The 14309-nt window shown below is 45.4% G+C and overlaps 6 protein-coding genes across 6 annotated transcripts; 2 read left to right on the top strand and 4 right to left on the bottom strand.

The window, feature by feature from the left end:
* Positions 1–561: 561 nt before the first annotated feature.
* On the bottom strand, positions 562–2820 carry GLAREA_04881 (uncharacterized protein; the record flags this gene model as incomplete). Its single annotated transcript, XM_008087258.1, has 1 exon — positions 562–2820. One exon carries the CDS (start codon positions 2818–2820, stop codon positions 562–564), a length of 2259 nt encoding a protein of 752 aa, XP_008085449.1.
* Positions 2821–4241: 1421 nt separating this feature from the next.
* On the top strand, positions 4242–5564 carry GLAREA_04880 (NAD(P)-binding Rossmann-fold containing protein; the record flags this gene model as incomplete). Its single annotated transcript, XM_008087257.1, has 4 exons — positions 4242–4383; positions 4445–4861; positions 4911–5231; positions 5278–5564. The coding sequence occupies 4 exons, from the start codon at positions 4242–4244 to the stop codon at positions 5562–5564; spliced, it is 1167 nt and encodes a 388-aa protein (XP_008085448.1).
* A 1071-nt stretch (positions 5565–6635) lies between these two features.
* On the bottom strand, positions 6636–6836 carry GLAREA_04879 (uncharacterized protein; the record flags this gene model as incomplete). The annotated part of the gene is made up of 1 exon (XM_008087256.1): positions 6636–6836. The coding sequence occupies one exon, from the start codon at positions 6834–6836 to the stop codon at positions 6636–6638; it is 201 nt and encodes a 66-aa protein (XP_008085447.1).
* Positions 6837–8017: 1181 nt separating this feature from the next.
* GLAREA_04878 (uncharacterized protein) lies at positions 8018–9754 on the top strand (the record flags this gene model as incomplete). The annotated part of the gene is made up of 1 exon (XM_008087255.1): positions 8018–9754. One exon carries the CDS (start codon positions 8018–8020, stop codon positions 9752–9754), a length of 1737 nt encoding a protein of 578 aa, XP_008085446.1.
* Positions 9755–12108: 2354 nt separating this feature from the next.
* Positions 12109–13203, bottom strand: GLAREA_04877 (Xylose isomerase-like protein; the record flags this gene model as incomplete). The annotated part of the gene is made up of 1 exon (XM_008087254.1): positions 12109–13203. One exon carries the CDS (start codon positions 13201–13203, stop codon positions 12109–12111), a length of 1095 nt encoding a protein of 364 aa, XP_008085445.1.
* Positions 13204–13617: 414 nt separating this feature from the next.
* GLAREA_04876 (uncharacterized protein) lies at positions 13618–14225 on the bottom strand (the record flags this gene model as incomplete). The annotated part of the gene is made up of 2 exons (XM_008087253.1): positions 13618–14172; positions 14223–14225. 2 exons carry the CDS (start codon positions 14223–14225, stop codon positions 13618–13620), a joined length of 558 nt encoding a protein of 185 aa, XP_008085444.1.
* Between the last annotated feature and the right edge of the window lie 84 nt (positions 14226–14309).

Here is a 14309-nt window from a genome sequence, read left to right as displayed (position 1 = left end):
TCGCACGAGGTCACAAGGCGAATGCAAGATGATGTGCAGAGAACCCTCATGGCGCAGCGATATGCAACAAATTCGGTTGGCCAATTAGAGGAGGGTCAATTAAACGTGACTTTCACTTCGTAATTGACTTTTGAGTTGTGCGCAGAATTGATTGAATTTGTGTTAGAGTATGTAGAGTAATTTATGATCGACATTGGAATTGTAATAGTTGACTAAGAAGGTAGGCTGTCAGTGAGCTTGCCGATCCCAAGGTGTATATGAGTCTTAGTTGAGTTCGATAGACGATCCCTTATTCGCGAGAATCTCATAGCAGTTCAGCGTAATCATGCATTTTAATTAACCCCTCCAGCCGTAGTCGCAGAGGGAATAACTCTAGGTTCTTTTCATACAAGATATCACTGTAATGATACGCAAGACATGAATTTCTTGTAGGTAACCTTCGATTACGAGCTCTGTCCGAATATTTGTTGAAGGTGTAAGGATATTACTGATTTATTAGCAATACGAAATCGATTTGTTACAAGAACCACTTACCGAAACCCTGCCTATGTCGAGCTCAGATCAAACGAGTATAACAGCCGACCAACCTCCCCGATCTTGAGCGCCATCTTCCTCGACAATAAGCTCGCCATCCATAACACCATGAACATAAGAATCACCAATCAGCTGGAATTTCTGTGTCTTTGCCATGATTCTCTCTCTGCATGCTCTCAAAACATATGGCACGGTGACACCACCGAGGATGTAAATCTCGTCTCCTATCTCTGTGCAGCTCGGTACCAGACCCATAAAACCAGTATCTGTCACCGCAAATCTTCGCTGTCTTGATACGGTTAGAGTCTGTGTTTTGAAGAGACCGGCTGGAGTCGTGAAACGTAAGTCCCTGTCGCCTGTCGTTATTTGAGCGATAGCTTCTGCGTAAGCCTTCTTAGGATCAAGTATTGGGCTTGTATTATGAGTTGCATTTCCCTCGGCATAGGTATCGTCTGCTAGTAAAGTTCTGGCCAGTGCATCATCGACATCAGGATAACTCAGCCTTCCTTCGGTGGCTCGTAGTTTAGAAACAAGCTCCACAATCTCGTTGTGCCATTTCAACCATTGTTTTTGGGGGTATGTTTCAATTCTCTCCACTTCAGTCTCATGATCGCCATCAAGATCGCAGTTCGATGTAAGATATAAGGTTTTTCCAACCAGAAGCGAGCGAGATGCCAACATGTTCCTCTCGGCACCACCATCTCCAAATGACTGCAACATAGGAACACTCTTACCCGCACAACTGTATGGCTGCTCGCGGATAGTGGCAAAAACAACTGGCCCTTCGGTTGATAAAGACGTCCAGTCTGGTGCCCATGATGGAAGATGGCCAGACAAAACTCGTCGATGCAAACCAGCATATGATAAAATGGAAGCCTGCTCTGAGGTGAACATATAAGACTGTAACACATGAACAGTAAAACGATGGAATAACATCTCCGGCGAAACAGTGTAGTCAGGTCGAAAAGTCGCAAATCTTCCCGGAAAGAGACCAAGCAGGGCTATGACTTTATCCCGCGGATTGGAAACCTCACAGTCTCGTGTTCGCCATAGCAGCTGTAGTGGCTTGAGACGTTTGAGTTTGTAGTCCATACCAATAAGAACGAGTCTGTAGAAATTGGCTAAACCCAGCTGTGCGGCAAGACTGATCCGTGCTGACCAGTTGATGCTCTGTGGTTGATTTGACTGAAATTCAAAGGCATGAACCAACGACTCCCACTCAAAATTGAACCGTCCATATCGGCAACGGACATCTCGAGCAAGCGTTACTTCCTGAATTGTCCATGTTCGTTTCAACCAAGACGATGTGAACAGTTGACGAAGGATGCCCCATTCTTGGCCTTCGAGCGAAGGTAGCAAGTCGTGTCGAGAGATGTAATCTCTTATTTCGACTCCGTCTTTGAGGTGTTCCTTCAAGATATTGCTAGCAATCTTGAGACGATACAGGAGATCATACGCAAAATAAAACTGTAATGTTGTGTTGCCAAAGTCCACAAAGACCACCTCCGCAGTCTGGTAGATCTTTCTCATCTGCAATATCTGGCCGACCAATTCTTCAGAATCTTTCTGATTGATGCAGATAGCGTCAACCCAAAGGTAGTGAGGTTTCTCCAATTTGTCTTGTCGATGTCGTTTGAGACAGTTGTGTAATGACTCGTTGATTTGTAATTTCTTCCCTTCAGAAATCAAAAAGTGATCAAAAACAGGTTTTCCCCAATGGTATGATAATGCTGCATATTTCGGCATCTCGGGGTGACCAAATTTGACAGTCATTAGATCGATCACAATAGGATCTGAGTGAAATACAGCACTCTGTACATGAATCAAGCGGATCTCGCCTGCTTCGGAGTCAATTGCGGAATACTCGAGAGCTGCCGTTGGGATCTCGATGGGATGTTCTTGCTGAAGCGGAAGGTTCATTTTTGGTCGGTCTGTACGAAGTTTGTATTGTGTATTACCGATTGAAATTGGTGAGAAGACCACTGATGGGCCAGAACAAGAACCATCACATTGCTCATGTACTGGACAGGTTATGAGTGAGACCGAAAGCGCAATCATCTGGGAAGCAATATTGACAGCGTCTCGAATTTGGGGAAGCTCCAGCTTCGATGTTTCATCCTCGTTGTTATCGGAGGCAAGCGCCTCCAATCCTTGACTCTCAATCGAACCTAACTGTGTTTCGGCTGATACCGTATTGGGTACAGATGGTGTTGGGTTTGGGACATGTTCATGACGATCACTCAACATAGCGATTGAGTTTGTATCTGTCCCTTCTTTAGAACTCATGATGAAGGATGGTCTTAATGGGTTTGAGATATCCCTCTAACGATGCCGTGGAATTGTCGTGCTGGTGACATGTTGTCGCACATAAAGTTCAGCTGAGGCTGAGCTAAGCTAGACTAGTGCGCTTGGAATTAAGCATCGAGATATACGGTATCTGATTGGATCAGAGAACGTCTTTGCATGATCAAAGCAAAACCTGTGTTCGTCAGATATATTCGCAGCGAAGCTTTAGTCATTTCGTCTACGGTAAACTCCACAACTCCAAACCGTCTTGTCAACTACATAAATGCCAGGAATTCCGAATTTGTATTGCTGAATTTGCTAAAAATAAAACTGATGGACGTGATCTTCTGTTTGTTGGTCGCATCGATGCAGATCATGGGGCAGAGAATAGCATCAAATCGTTTTTTGCCATCAAACCCGAAAAGTGTTTGCACAAGACGAGTGTCAGTGACTTCTTATTGTCTTCTCTCGCAAACTATGAGCGAAAATTGTTATCGTTAAAAGATATTCGGCAGTCGAATAGCACGTAGAGCCTGATAGTGGCGGAACACGTTAATCGGGCTCATTTTTGTTGTCGGCGGAACTGGCGTGAGTGAAATCGAGTGATTTTGCATCTTACTGAGATGAATTAGATCTTGCGGGGATGGTGAGGTAAAATTTACTGATACAGACACGTAACTTAAGGCATCCAGCTATCTTACCTGAAGACTGACTTCCTTTCGGCCGCCGCCGTGCTTGGTATCCAGTACCCAGATAGTCAAATGTCAGATACTGGCAGAGATCAACCCACAAAACAGCTGTCTTGCGAACAACTACCTTGTTCTCGTATATCTTTCCTCTTGTTGGTCCTCTCGTTTCCAGGTTCAGACACTCGCGCGGCCGACCAATAAGTGGTTGTGACTCGTGTTGAACCATCAACGTAAACTCGGATGACTTCAAACTACAAGCTCAAGGAAGGCTGTGTAAGTAATTCCCCTGACCTCGTTTCAATCGCGTCAGCATGGCGCTTACATTGACAAGGAGACGGCTTTAGTCGGAGGGTGTTTTTGAGGCACAGGCGCTGTTGGGTAAGCGCACGCGGATGTCTCTTGGGATATCGCTTGTTCGGATGCAAGGTGATGTGCTCGTAAAGTCATTGTGCCATGGGAAAGCGCGCGATTTTGCGCGACGGATATGGAGATTCGGTCAAGATCATGCTCGGTCAATTACGGATAGCTGTTGGATAAGCTGAGAATGGTTCAGAATGACTTCTTGAGCCGACTTCGTTGCCGAGGGTTTTTTGAGTATATATACTACTGTGCTCAAATGCTCTATCAGTTTTCTGATTCAAACCCTTTGAGCTTCAATCGTCTCACCTTAATACCACACAAATATTTACTAGTCCGTTAATTGCCAACCCAAATCAACAAGCTCACCACATCATGGCAGAGGCTCACCATCAAAAGATAATGAAGGCCGTCAAGTGGGACAAGGAAAACCGTTCGGTCAAAGTCGAGAAGGTCAAGGTGCCCAAAATTCAGCACCCTCTCGATGCAATCGTGCGCATCACTAGTGCTGCTATTTGTAAGTCCACAGCATCAAAAGCTCCCGTAATACCATCAAACCTTGATCTAACAAAACGTAGGCGGAACCGACTTGCACACGACAAGAGGTCGAATTGAAATGGACGACCACTTGACATTTGGCCATGAATCTATGGGAATCATTGACCAAATCGGAGACGATGTTTCCTCTGTCAAGGTTGGAGACAGAGTCGTGATTTCTGGGCTTGCCAACAAAATTGGTCCGAATGGGTCCTCTATTTTGTACGGAACCTTTGGCACCGGGGACTATGGTGTGGCAGAAACCGCGAGTCAGGAGGACGGTGGCCAGGCAGAGTTTATGCAAGTTCCTTACGCTGATGATAATCTCTTCCCGGTGCCAGCCGGAAAAGGAAGTGAACTCGATTATTTGCTCTTGGCAGACATATTTCCAACTGCTTGGTTTGCTTTGGAGCGTGCTGAACAAGTCATTGGCGATACTGTTGTCGTGTTTGGCGCCGGTAAGCCATGATCCACGATGAATTATTGAGCGTAACTAATTATTAATAGGCCCTGTTGGACTTTTGTGTGCATACTCTGCTTTTCTCCGAGGTGCCGTTCGAGTTTACAGTGTAGATAATGTCCCGGAGAGATTGGCAAAAGCAAAAAGTATCGGTGCAATTCCTATCAATTTCAGTCACGGACCAGCCGATGAACAAATCCTCAAACTTGAACCTCAAGGTGTTGACAGATGCTGCGACTGTGTTGGGTTTGAATGTCTTAATGAAAAGGGCGAGAATGTGGAGAATACAGTGATCAACTGGGCTGTCAATGTGACGAGACTTTATGGAGGAATCGGCCAGATCGGTGTATATGTGCCTAAAGACATAGGTAAGTGAGTAGGAAAATTATTTGAACTTACGCTAACCAGAATTAGGTGCAAAGGATCCAGCAACCATGAAAGGCATTCTACCATTTCCAGTAGGGCTGATGTGGGTGAAAGGAATCTCCCTCAAAGGCGGTGCAGTGCAGCTCAGACTGTATCAAGACGTTCTCTTGAAGTTGATCCAAAGCGGAAAGGCAAAGCCAAGCTTCGTCTTCACGAACAAATTCAACATTGACGACGCGGTCAAGGCATACGATGACTTTGGCAATCGTAAGCTGATCAAGGCTGTCTTTCAGTTCCCATCGAAGGAGCACAGTGAAGCGGAGGCTGAGAACTAGTCGACTACGGAGCTCAACAGATCATGCCCTTGCACATATAACAAGATGTATAGGGACGTATTAGGAACTGGGACTGGGTACCTTTTTAGGGGTTTGATAGTTAACAATAAATGTCGTTTTCCATGTATGGGTCCATTGGTTCACGTTCTCCGCGAAAATCGGACGTTAGCATAGATTTATGAGGGTACGACTTCAAATAGATCGTAAGATCAGGTCTAACTACACCTTGTTTTGTTTTGTCAATTCCAAAGTCGAAATTCTCAATCGAAAGAGGGAGGAAAACACTAATGTGTGGAAGTACTCTTGATAGCAAACATAACACCCAAACGGGCCAAGGGAACATCGTTTGTCCTTCGTCTCGACAAGAAAATCTTATTCCACGAGATGAGATGTGTAGTTGATAGAAACTTGAAGTAGAAGCGAGATAATCATCTCTCCACACCAAATGTGGGGCTTCTCCCTGACAATATTATAATGCGACTGACTCTTCGAGCTTGTAGACCGGCTGAGGTATAGTTATTCTTAGTTAAACACGGGTAATTTCACAGCCTACTTTAACTATACTCCTAACTATAACCATAAGCTAGTACTACTATTAAAAAGGCTATAAATAAGATATTTACTAATTAGATTTTTAATAGAATTAATAAATAGGATCTAGAATCCGATTAAGTAGCGTAACATTCATTTAGTATTTTTGGTTTAGAGGGTATTGGGTAGTGATTAGAGCCAGTAGATTTTCACTAAACGGTTCACGAACTCTTCATAAAGTCATGAACAAAGACTTATACTATACTATTTTTGAGTTCGAAGACTAGCTATAGTTCGCACCTCTTTAGTTTGAGAGGTTATTGAAGAATTCGTGCACTAGTGCGTGACACAATTATCTACGCACCCAAGAACTCCAAAAACAGATAACTTAGTACCACAGCCAAAAGATGTGTTTCAGCTGACATAGGCGTGAATTCGCAAGACTTGGAACTACGGTTAGCTCAAGAAAGGTTGTCTCATTGTTAAAATCTTACTTGTAATCTCCGGTCGTGTAGAGAGTTATGTCACCCCTGGTGGTGTTCAATTCCCAGGCTTAACTTCTGCCGGAGTACATGGTCCGGAGCTGACTTTCATTGGGCAGCTGTTACTGTGCTCCATTGGAGTTGTGACCCCGCTGCTACAGTTTATACTCGACATGCGGGGCGCAGAAAGCGAAGGGTCATTGATGGCGCTAATGGCAGCGTGGAGCTTCTCGATTTGATATGGTGGGAATTCGGGCATTTTGGTAGAACGGAGTTCGAGGCTGGCAGTGATTAGCCTTTGTAGTTTTGTTTTGATGGAGAACTTGAATGGTACAAGATGAATGAGTTGGAAAGCCTGGTGTCTGGAGTGTAGAGGTTATAGACAAAGATGGAGAAAGTATCTCCATGCGGGGAAAGCAGGTAATATAAAGAACTGCGCAGCACCTCCCTTTATCGCCATGCAATTGATCATTGGTTACCACAATTCATGGATGCTTGGAACTAGTGGCAGTGATGTGTGGGTTGCATGGAGTCTTATCGTGTGGGGTTGAAGTAGCCCAACGAGAATGCCCTACGCAGAAGATGGTTGGGAGCTGGCCAAAGATCATCCACGTGTCACAGTTCTGAGATATGACTGGCTTTATAGAACCCCAATTTGGACTTGAAGGATCGTAGGGCGAACGAGACAATGCAATGTCCATCCAATAGGCTGGGCAAAACTTTCCCTGCTGACGCGGCAACTTGATTGGTAAGGTAAGGTTGACAACCCCTCACAACTTTAACTTGCATAGTTACAGCCTCATACTTTGAATTCAAGCTTCTGCAATAAACGGCCCGTCACATTTTGTATGGCTAACTTATTGGTCTTGGATTGGCGTGGAAATGCTTTATTTTGTTGAGTTCATCTCCAGCCTCATCCGAGCCGGCTCTCTTTCAGGAAAGCATGAACTAGAAGAATCTTGTAATACTGACTCTTTCAAAGTCATGAAGATTAATTGTTAGATGGAGAGAGCTAATGACAGATTATTTTATATTTTCAAGGACAATCAAGTATTGTATATCATATATTCTTCTCAAGATCGCCTTATCTCGACCGCAAGGCTGGCGACGGAGAGTAGTTTCCGCTTCGGAAATGCCCTAAATGGGATTGAGGCTTTTCGAGCTAGGCTTAGGATAGCCGCTATCTGCTTTCGTCCATGTGGGCTCCGTCCATAAAGAGCCGCTTGGATTACATTGTATAACAAGGCAGAATCTTGACAAGGCTCTGAACAGAACTGAAATTTATGTCAAACAAATTTGTTCTATAGAATGGCTTACTTTCTCAGTGCGTTGAGCTTAAATTTCTTGGAAATTAACGTTCGATATCAGCTTTTACCGACCCCTTAAGCTTTTGATTCTCTATCGAAGCTTTACACCGCCGCAACTTCTTTGACATTAATGATGTCTGCTGGTTGGATAATCTTGTCCACTGTTTGGGACTTTGCCAATGTACAAGCGACCTTGAACATAATAATAAGTCTCCTAGGTACTATCGGAATTTGGACCTTTTCCCGATTTTGGTATCAACACGGCAGCGCAAAAATCCTTCGGCGTGATGGTGTGCCGCTTGCCTTTTTATTCACCTTTACCACTCTGGGAGAAGCCTGGGATGTCGCCTACCTACTTAAGAGCAACCTCTTCAAACCACAATTCTTGACGCTTCTTGCGCAAGGCATTGTAGTTCTCTTAGTGACTGCCATGACGGTGCTGGCCGGACCCATTGCGAGATACTCGCTAAAATCAGATACCATTATCAGGTCATCACAGCTGCTTGGGCTTGCCGCTGCAAATGGGGGCGGCCCAAGTCAGTCTCTTGTCTCAGCAAACGTGTTGTGGAATGCCACAATAGACAGCCTTGCTTCGGCCAACTTCCCAACCGACCAGCTTCTAGATTTCCTTCCGCCGAATGAGAAGCCTTGGGTGTATGAGGATAGAGAATGGAATTCCACATGGGCAGCGGACTGCGTTAGCACGGATGAAACGGTGCTGAACATTACTGGCAACTCTAATTACACTATTGTCGACCCGGTGAGGGCATTCCCGGCCTTTGGAGCAACCTTTGACCCAAGCCAACTGAATTCCCCAGAATACCGATATTCAGTTGATTTCTGTGGCTGGGTTCATTGGGACAATTCAAGCAGCGGGATAGCGCACGACATCACCTTCTTTGTCCTCTTGCAAAGTAACCCCAACATCGAGAAGCGGATGGACTATAATAACGCCTCCCTCCATCTCTCGCTATCAGTTCTCCATATCCACAATGCCTCTCTTGTAAGCACCAACAATCTCTTCGGAAGTAGGACAACTTGGCGCTCCAAAGGGCAGTTCGGAAATGCAAGCTACACCAGAATGGAATGTACAATCGCTCGCAGCCGTCCGGTGCCAGACGAGGATCTTATCGCCTGGCCCTGGACAAACGACACCGATTCCATTGTTAAAGCCTACGCAGACTTCAATCGCGTCGCCATCGGCAACGCCGGCGAGAACCACCGCATCGTTCCTCCACTGCCACCAACAGACATATTCCGCTTCTATCAAGCCTATCACATCACCACCTCAACTCAGAATGAGGTATGGCTAACTCGTCCGCTTAGCATCCGTATCACGGCCGTTGAGCTCTCCACTGCCTTCCTCGTCGTTGCTATCCTCATCGTCATCCTCATCATTTTCACGCTTGTGCGTTACACAGTCTTTCTGGTCCGGCACAAGACTTTGCTCAAGGAATCCAGTATTCCGGACGCAAAGCTTGACTGGATGCTGCATGCCTTTAAGAACTCGCAACATATCACGGTGGATGAATTGGGCTTGACGGACCGGGAGCAGTTCAAGGCTGCGGCGTACGAACGTGTCATGTCTGATGCTAGTGTGAGGGGTATGGCTCGTGTATACAGTCGACGAGCATCGGAGGTCGCACCTGAACCTCAGCATAGACCATCGGCTATGTTTAGTACGAATGTCTTTGCGGTAGAGCCGATAGTCGAGGATGATAGTGCAGAGGATACAGATAAGATCCTTGCTTTGTCAACTCTAAATGATAGAGAGAAGGTTATTACTGCCGAAACAGTGGTCAAATGTCTTATTGAGAACGGAGGACCTGTAGTCGTCGATGGACAGGAAAAGAAGCCACAATCCGACTAAGACCCAATCTCAGCACGAGGATTTGAAGTGTAGGTCGTGGACCGAGCTATGTAGCATACTAAGTGGATCAAAAGGTCAAAAATATTCATAGCTGTAGTTGTGCTGTTAAAATACTTTTTGACAGCTATTATCATAACTACCCTTAAGTAATTGAAGGTACTTGCAATGACCTCGTAATCTTCTCCATGACCGCGTTCTACGCTCATGTGTTTGCATTGGCATGTGTAATAAGTGAAGAGAATGTGTGTAGGAAATTAGATTAATCACTTGAGTACATTTGCTTGACATAGAGCACGTGCCACTCCGGTCCGACCTGAGATCACTTCCCCACATCAAATGTGGGGCCTGATGTATCCCGTGACGATCTTTCAATGCGACTCTTCTGCTCCGAAATGCAACAAATCATGCAAGCCATCAACCTAGTTTTCCGGCTCATTGGTTTGGGTCTCGAGCTAGGGACGCCTCATGATCACAGCGGCTTGGGCTAATGGCTAGGAATTGTCGATATATCTAAAAATATGCAATTCCAAATGTGGATATTGGACGTCGTGCGGTCTTCGAGGAGAGTAGTATATTTCTCGTGAGATGTTTTTGTGAGTTTTCAACGTCTATAATGGTTTTTCTAGTCCCTCGTTGATAGTGATTAAGGAGAAACAAGGGCAAATCCGTCCCTTGGCAGGGTTTAGAAACCGTTTCGTCCTTAGCCGGTTGACTTAGAAAGAGAGATTATATGGATGTCTCAGTTTCCCAATCCGCCAAAAACCAGTGTATTAAATGAGTTGAGTTGAGTTGAGTTGCGGGTACAACTCAAACTCAACTCATGATAATAATTAACTACTCAAACCCAACTCAACTCAACTCAAGCAACTCATGAATTGTTTGAGTTGTTTGAGTTGTCCTTTAATTCACTGCCAAAAACCCATTAAGCTAATATGTCATCTAAAAGCAACTTCATAATTAGCGTATTCCATAATAGCAGCCTCAATACACACTTTAAGAGGAACATAACTCTTTACTTGATATTAACATTTGAGGTAAAAGTCCTATTCTAACTTTACATTTCCAACTTACTATTTTCCAACTTCCCAGTTCAAAAATCATCTACACTAATACTTATGTCGGCAATAGGCGGGCTGATAAGTTGTATCTCACTCTTTTCTTCAAAAAGAAAACTCTACTACGAAAGGTTGTGCTCGTCGCAATTTGAAGTGTAGGTCTGCAGTTTTGTTAATACGTTTTATTTCGGGAAAAAGTCCGGTCAGAAAAAAAGCGCCTATCTCAATTCTGTGGCAAAATCCTGTACCAATAGTTGTAGTTGCTGTAGCTGTACATAAGATGGAATGTTCTCAGTCACTTATCGATTGTGGAACCTAACTGAACACAATGTCGTTGCCAGTCAAACAGCTAAAAAAATGTTGTGTCGTAAAATCATAGTGAACTAGTTTGGATAGTAAAAATATTGCCGCCAGCTTCTCTTTCACTAGTATAACTCATCACTCGATGTCGAGGACCTCTCGTTCATATATCCTAAACTACAAATCTCACTACTTGGCGCCTTTCAATTCCTAATCTTGCAACAAGCTCTGCAAACCCATCCGCTGCATTCACAGTCAAGCACGATATAATTCACTAACCTCCAACCCACTACCCCAGTAACTCAAACCTATCCAAACCAATAAAACCACAACCGCATCCAAACCCACAACCAATAACATCCCAATCGCATCCCCAAAAGACGCTAATTCCATACAAACGTGCTCGACATGCAACAAACCACCATCTCCAGCAGTTCTACCCTAGATTCCGTGAATTCACCCGCTATACCCCTACCGCCCTAGCAAACAGACCAATGACACCGCGAGCGCATTCAAACTCTCAAAAATCAGGAGCCAAGGAAACTACGAGCGCATTGCAAAAAGACGCTAATAATCTTCAATTTTTTCGCGATGTGCAACAAAAGAGTAGGAGCGGTAGGTTTTGGCGGAGACAGGACGAAGGCGGATAGAGGGTGTGAATGGTGAGTATGAATGGGGAAGAATGAGGTTGTATGGATCGAAGAGGAGATGATGCCTATGACCACGAGATGCCTGTGCCTGACTTGGTTTTGACATCACACTATGGAAGTGAGGAAAGCGGGGGTTATACATAGACTGGATGACCTTTTGAAGGGAGCTGTGTTTGATTTGGGGTGTATGGTGAAAATTTGGCTTGTGAGTTGCTGGTATATTATGAAGCAAATGTGAGTTTTGAGTCACTTTGATTGTTTCTATTAGTTACATCACCGACATCAACAACCCAGCCAGACCTTTTGAGCCTATCCCTATTCAGACATCAACATAGTGACCACCCCCACCCTACTTATCAACACACTCCCCCAAAACCCACTTCGTCCCCTCCATTGCACCCTTACAGAACTCTTTCATCTCCCCCTCATCCTCACTCATCCCTGTCCCACTCCCTCCCTTCCCCTCCTTCCCGCCATCAAATACCTCAAGCGAGAACCAAGCTCTGTTCCCGGTCGCTAGCACCGCTTTACACATCTCCACACACTCCCTCGTGTACGCGCCCTTCCCATGGATATAAGGACGATAATCATGGGACCAGCGGCCTCTGGCTCTAAGCTCCTTTCCAGAGGCGGGAGAGCCGTCGGGTTGATCTGGGTCTAGAGGCGAAGGAGGGATATAAGCGTCGGAGAGTTGGAGGAGGTAGATTTTCTCGGGTGGGATTTCTGAGGTTAGGTTTTTGAGGGAGGTTGTGTATTTTTGGCGAAGTTCGTCCTGGGATGAGATTTCTAGAATGCCGGATTTGGAAGACGGGTCTGCGTATTCGGAGCCTACGGTTTGGAACGTGTCGAGACATAATCCTACGTTGTCCCTATCTACCTCCTTGACGATTTCCCAGACGTCTTTCCAAGCTGGGGCGTGGGTAGACCAACACCAATTCTCGTATGCCATTCTGAATTTGTTTTTTGCTAGAAGGTCTGCGAGTTCTTGAAGATCTTTCACGATGCGCTCTCGTGATAAATCGAGTTTGGATGCTGGGGTGTCTGTGGAACCGACTTGGAGCATATCCGTCCCTAAAGCGTGCATAATCTTAATCCATCCCTTGGCTCTTTCAAAGGCTTCTTTTCGTTCGGAGCTACCAGCAGGCCAGCCTTCGAAATTCGAAAATGGCTGGAGCATCATTATCTTCAAACTCTTTTCCTTGCATAGCTTTTGGATTTCGGATGCTGTGGAGGAGAGAGATTCGTAATCGTCTTCCGGGATTGATTTCGAGTGAAATGACGAGGCGAAGGATAGAAGATCTGGGAAACCCATTTCTATTCCTGTAAAGCCCGCAGAGGAGATTGCATCGAGCTTCTTGGGCAGGGGAGTGGTAGGCGTGCCAACTGAGACGGTAGCGTAGGAGAGGGGGACGGTTTTGAGCGATTCCTGAGCTATTGACGGCATTTTGGGTGATTGAGTGTTTTGAGAGCTGAAGGGCGTGTTTATGTGATTTATAGTGTTGTGAGGTCTATATGAAATATCAATTGCTCAAAATATATATTGATATGTTTTTTGAGATGACGTATGGAGGGGTCGGAGGGGTCCGCTATTAATATTCTTGATACACGTGATTGAAGAACATATAGATTTCCGATGAAGGCATTCAGAACCTTCAATCTTGACTGGAAAGAATTAGCTACTGGTTGCTATTTGACTGCAAAGAATCCTTGTGCGCCCTTTTTCATGCATAACTCAAGAATGAGTTTCCTTCCGTAAAACTCAATGCAATACCTCCGTCTTAAAAAACACAACCACAAATAAAATAGAAATCTGCAACAACTTACGATGATGCCGAACGTATAGTGTTGAAAGACAACATCACTCAGCCCCCTCAAAAGCCTTCTCCTTCTCCATCGTCTCCCCAATCCAATTCCTGAGCGCCTTAAACCTACTCGCCGTACTACTAGCCACCACCCTTTTCTCCCCCTCCCCCTCCCCCTTCCCGGCAGCCATCAACACCCCCAAATTCTTCCCAAACCTCTCGCGTTCCCTCCCCTCCACCTTCTTCCTACGTTTCATCAACCCCCTCCCACTAGTCAAACTCGTCATCTTCACCCTCTCCCCCGTATCCACCTCCCCCTTCTCTATCTCTCCCACATCAGGCAGGGCATCCACCAAACTCTCTAGATTAGCGACGAGTTTCTTGCTGGGACGCCGTCGCTTGAGGGGTTTTTTGCTGCCGGTCTTTTCGATGCGGGAGACGAAGGAGTTGGATTTTATGAGGCGTTTGTCGCGTTTGGAGGAGATGAATTTGTCGGATGTTACTGCTGAGGGACGGCGACGGGTGAGGGTGGAGGTTGTGGGTGTGGTGGTTGAGGTTGTTGATTTGGATTTTGCGCGGATGGAGGGGCGTTTTTTGGGGGCTGTTGGGGCCTGGGGGGGTTAGTCATTGTGATTGTTCGGTCGTGAGAGGGTTTACTAACCATGTTTGTGAAGTTTGTATCGATCTTCGATCTAGAAGGAAATTCGATCGAAGAGAAATGTTACTGAATGAGTTGTACCTCTCGCAA

This window comes from Glarea lozoyensis (genome assembly GCF_000409485.1).
Source record: "Glarea lozoyensis ATCC 20868 chromosome Unknown GLAREA5, whole genome shotgun sequence".
NCBI lineage: Eukaryota > Fungi > Ascomycota > Leotiomycetes > Helotiales > Helotiaceae > Glarea > Glarea lozoyensis.
Note: the sequence above shows the minus strand (reverse complement) of the source record. Positions and strands in the feature narration are given on the sequence as shown.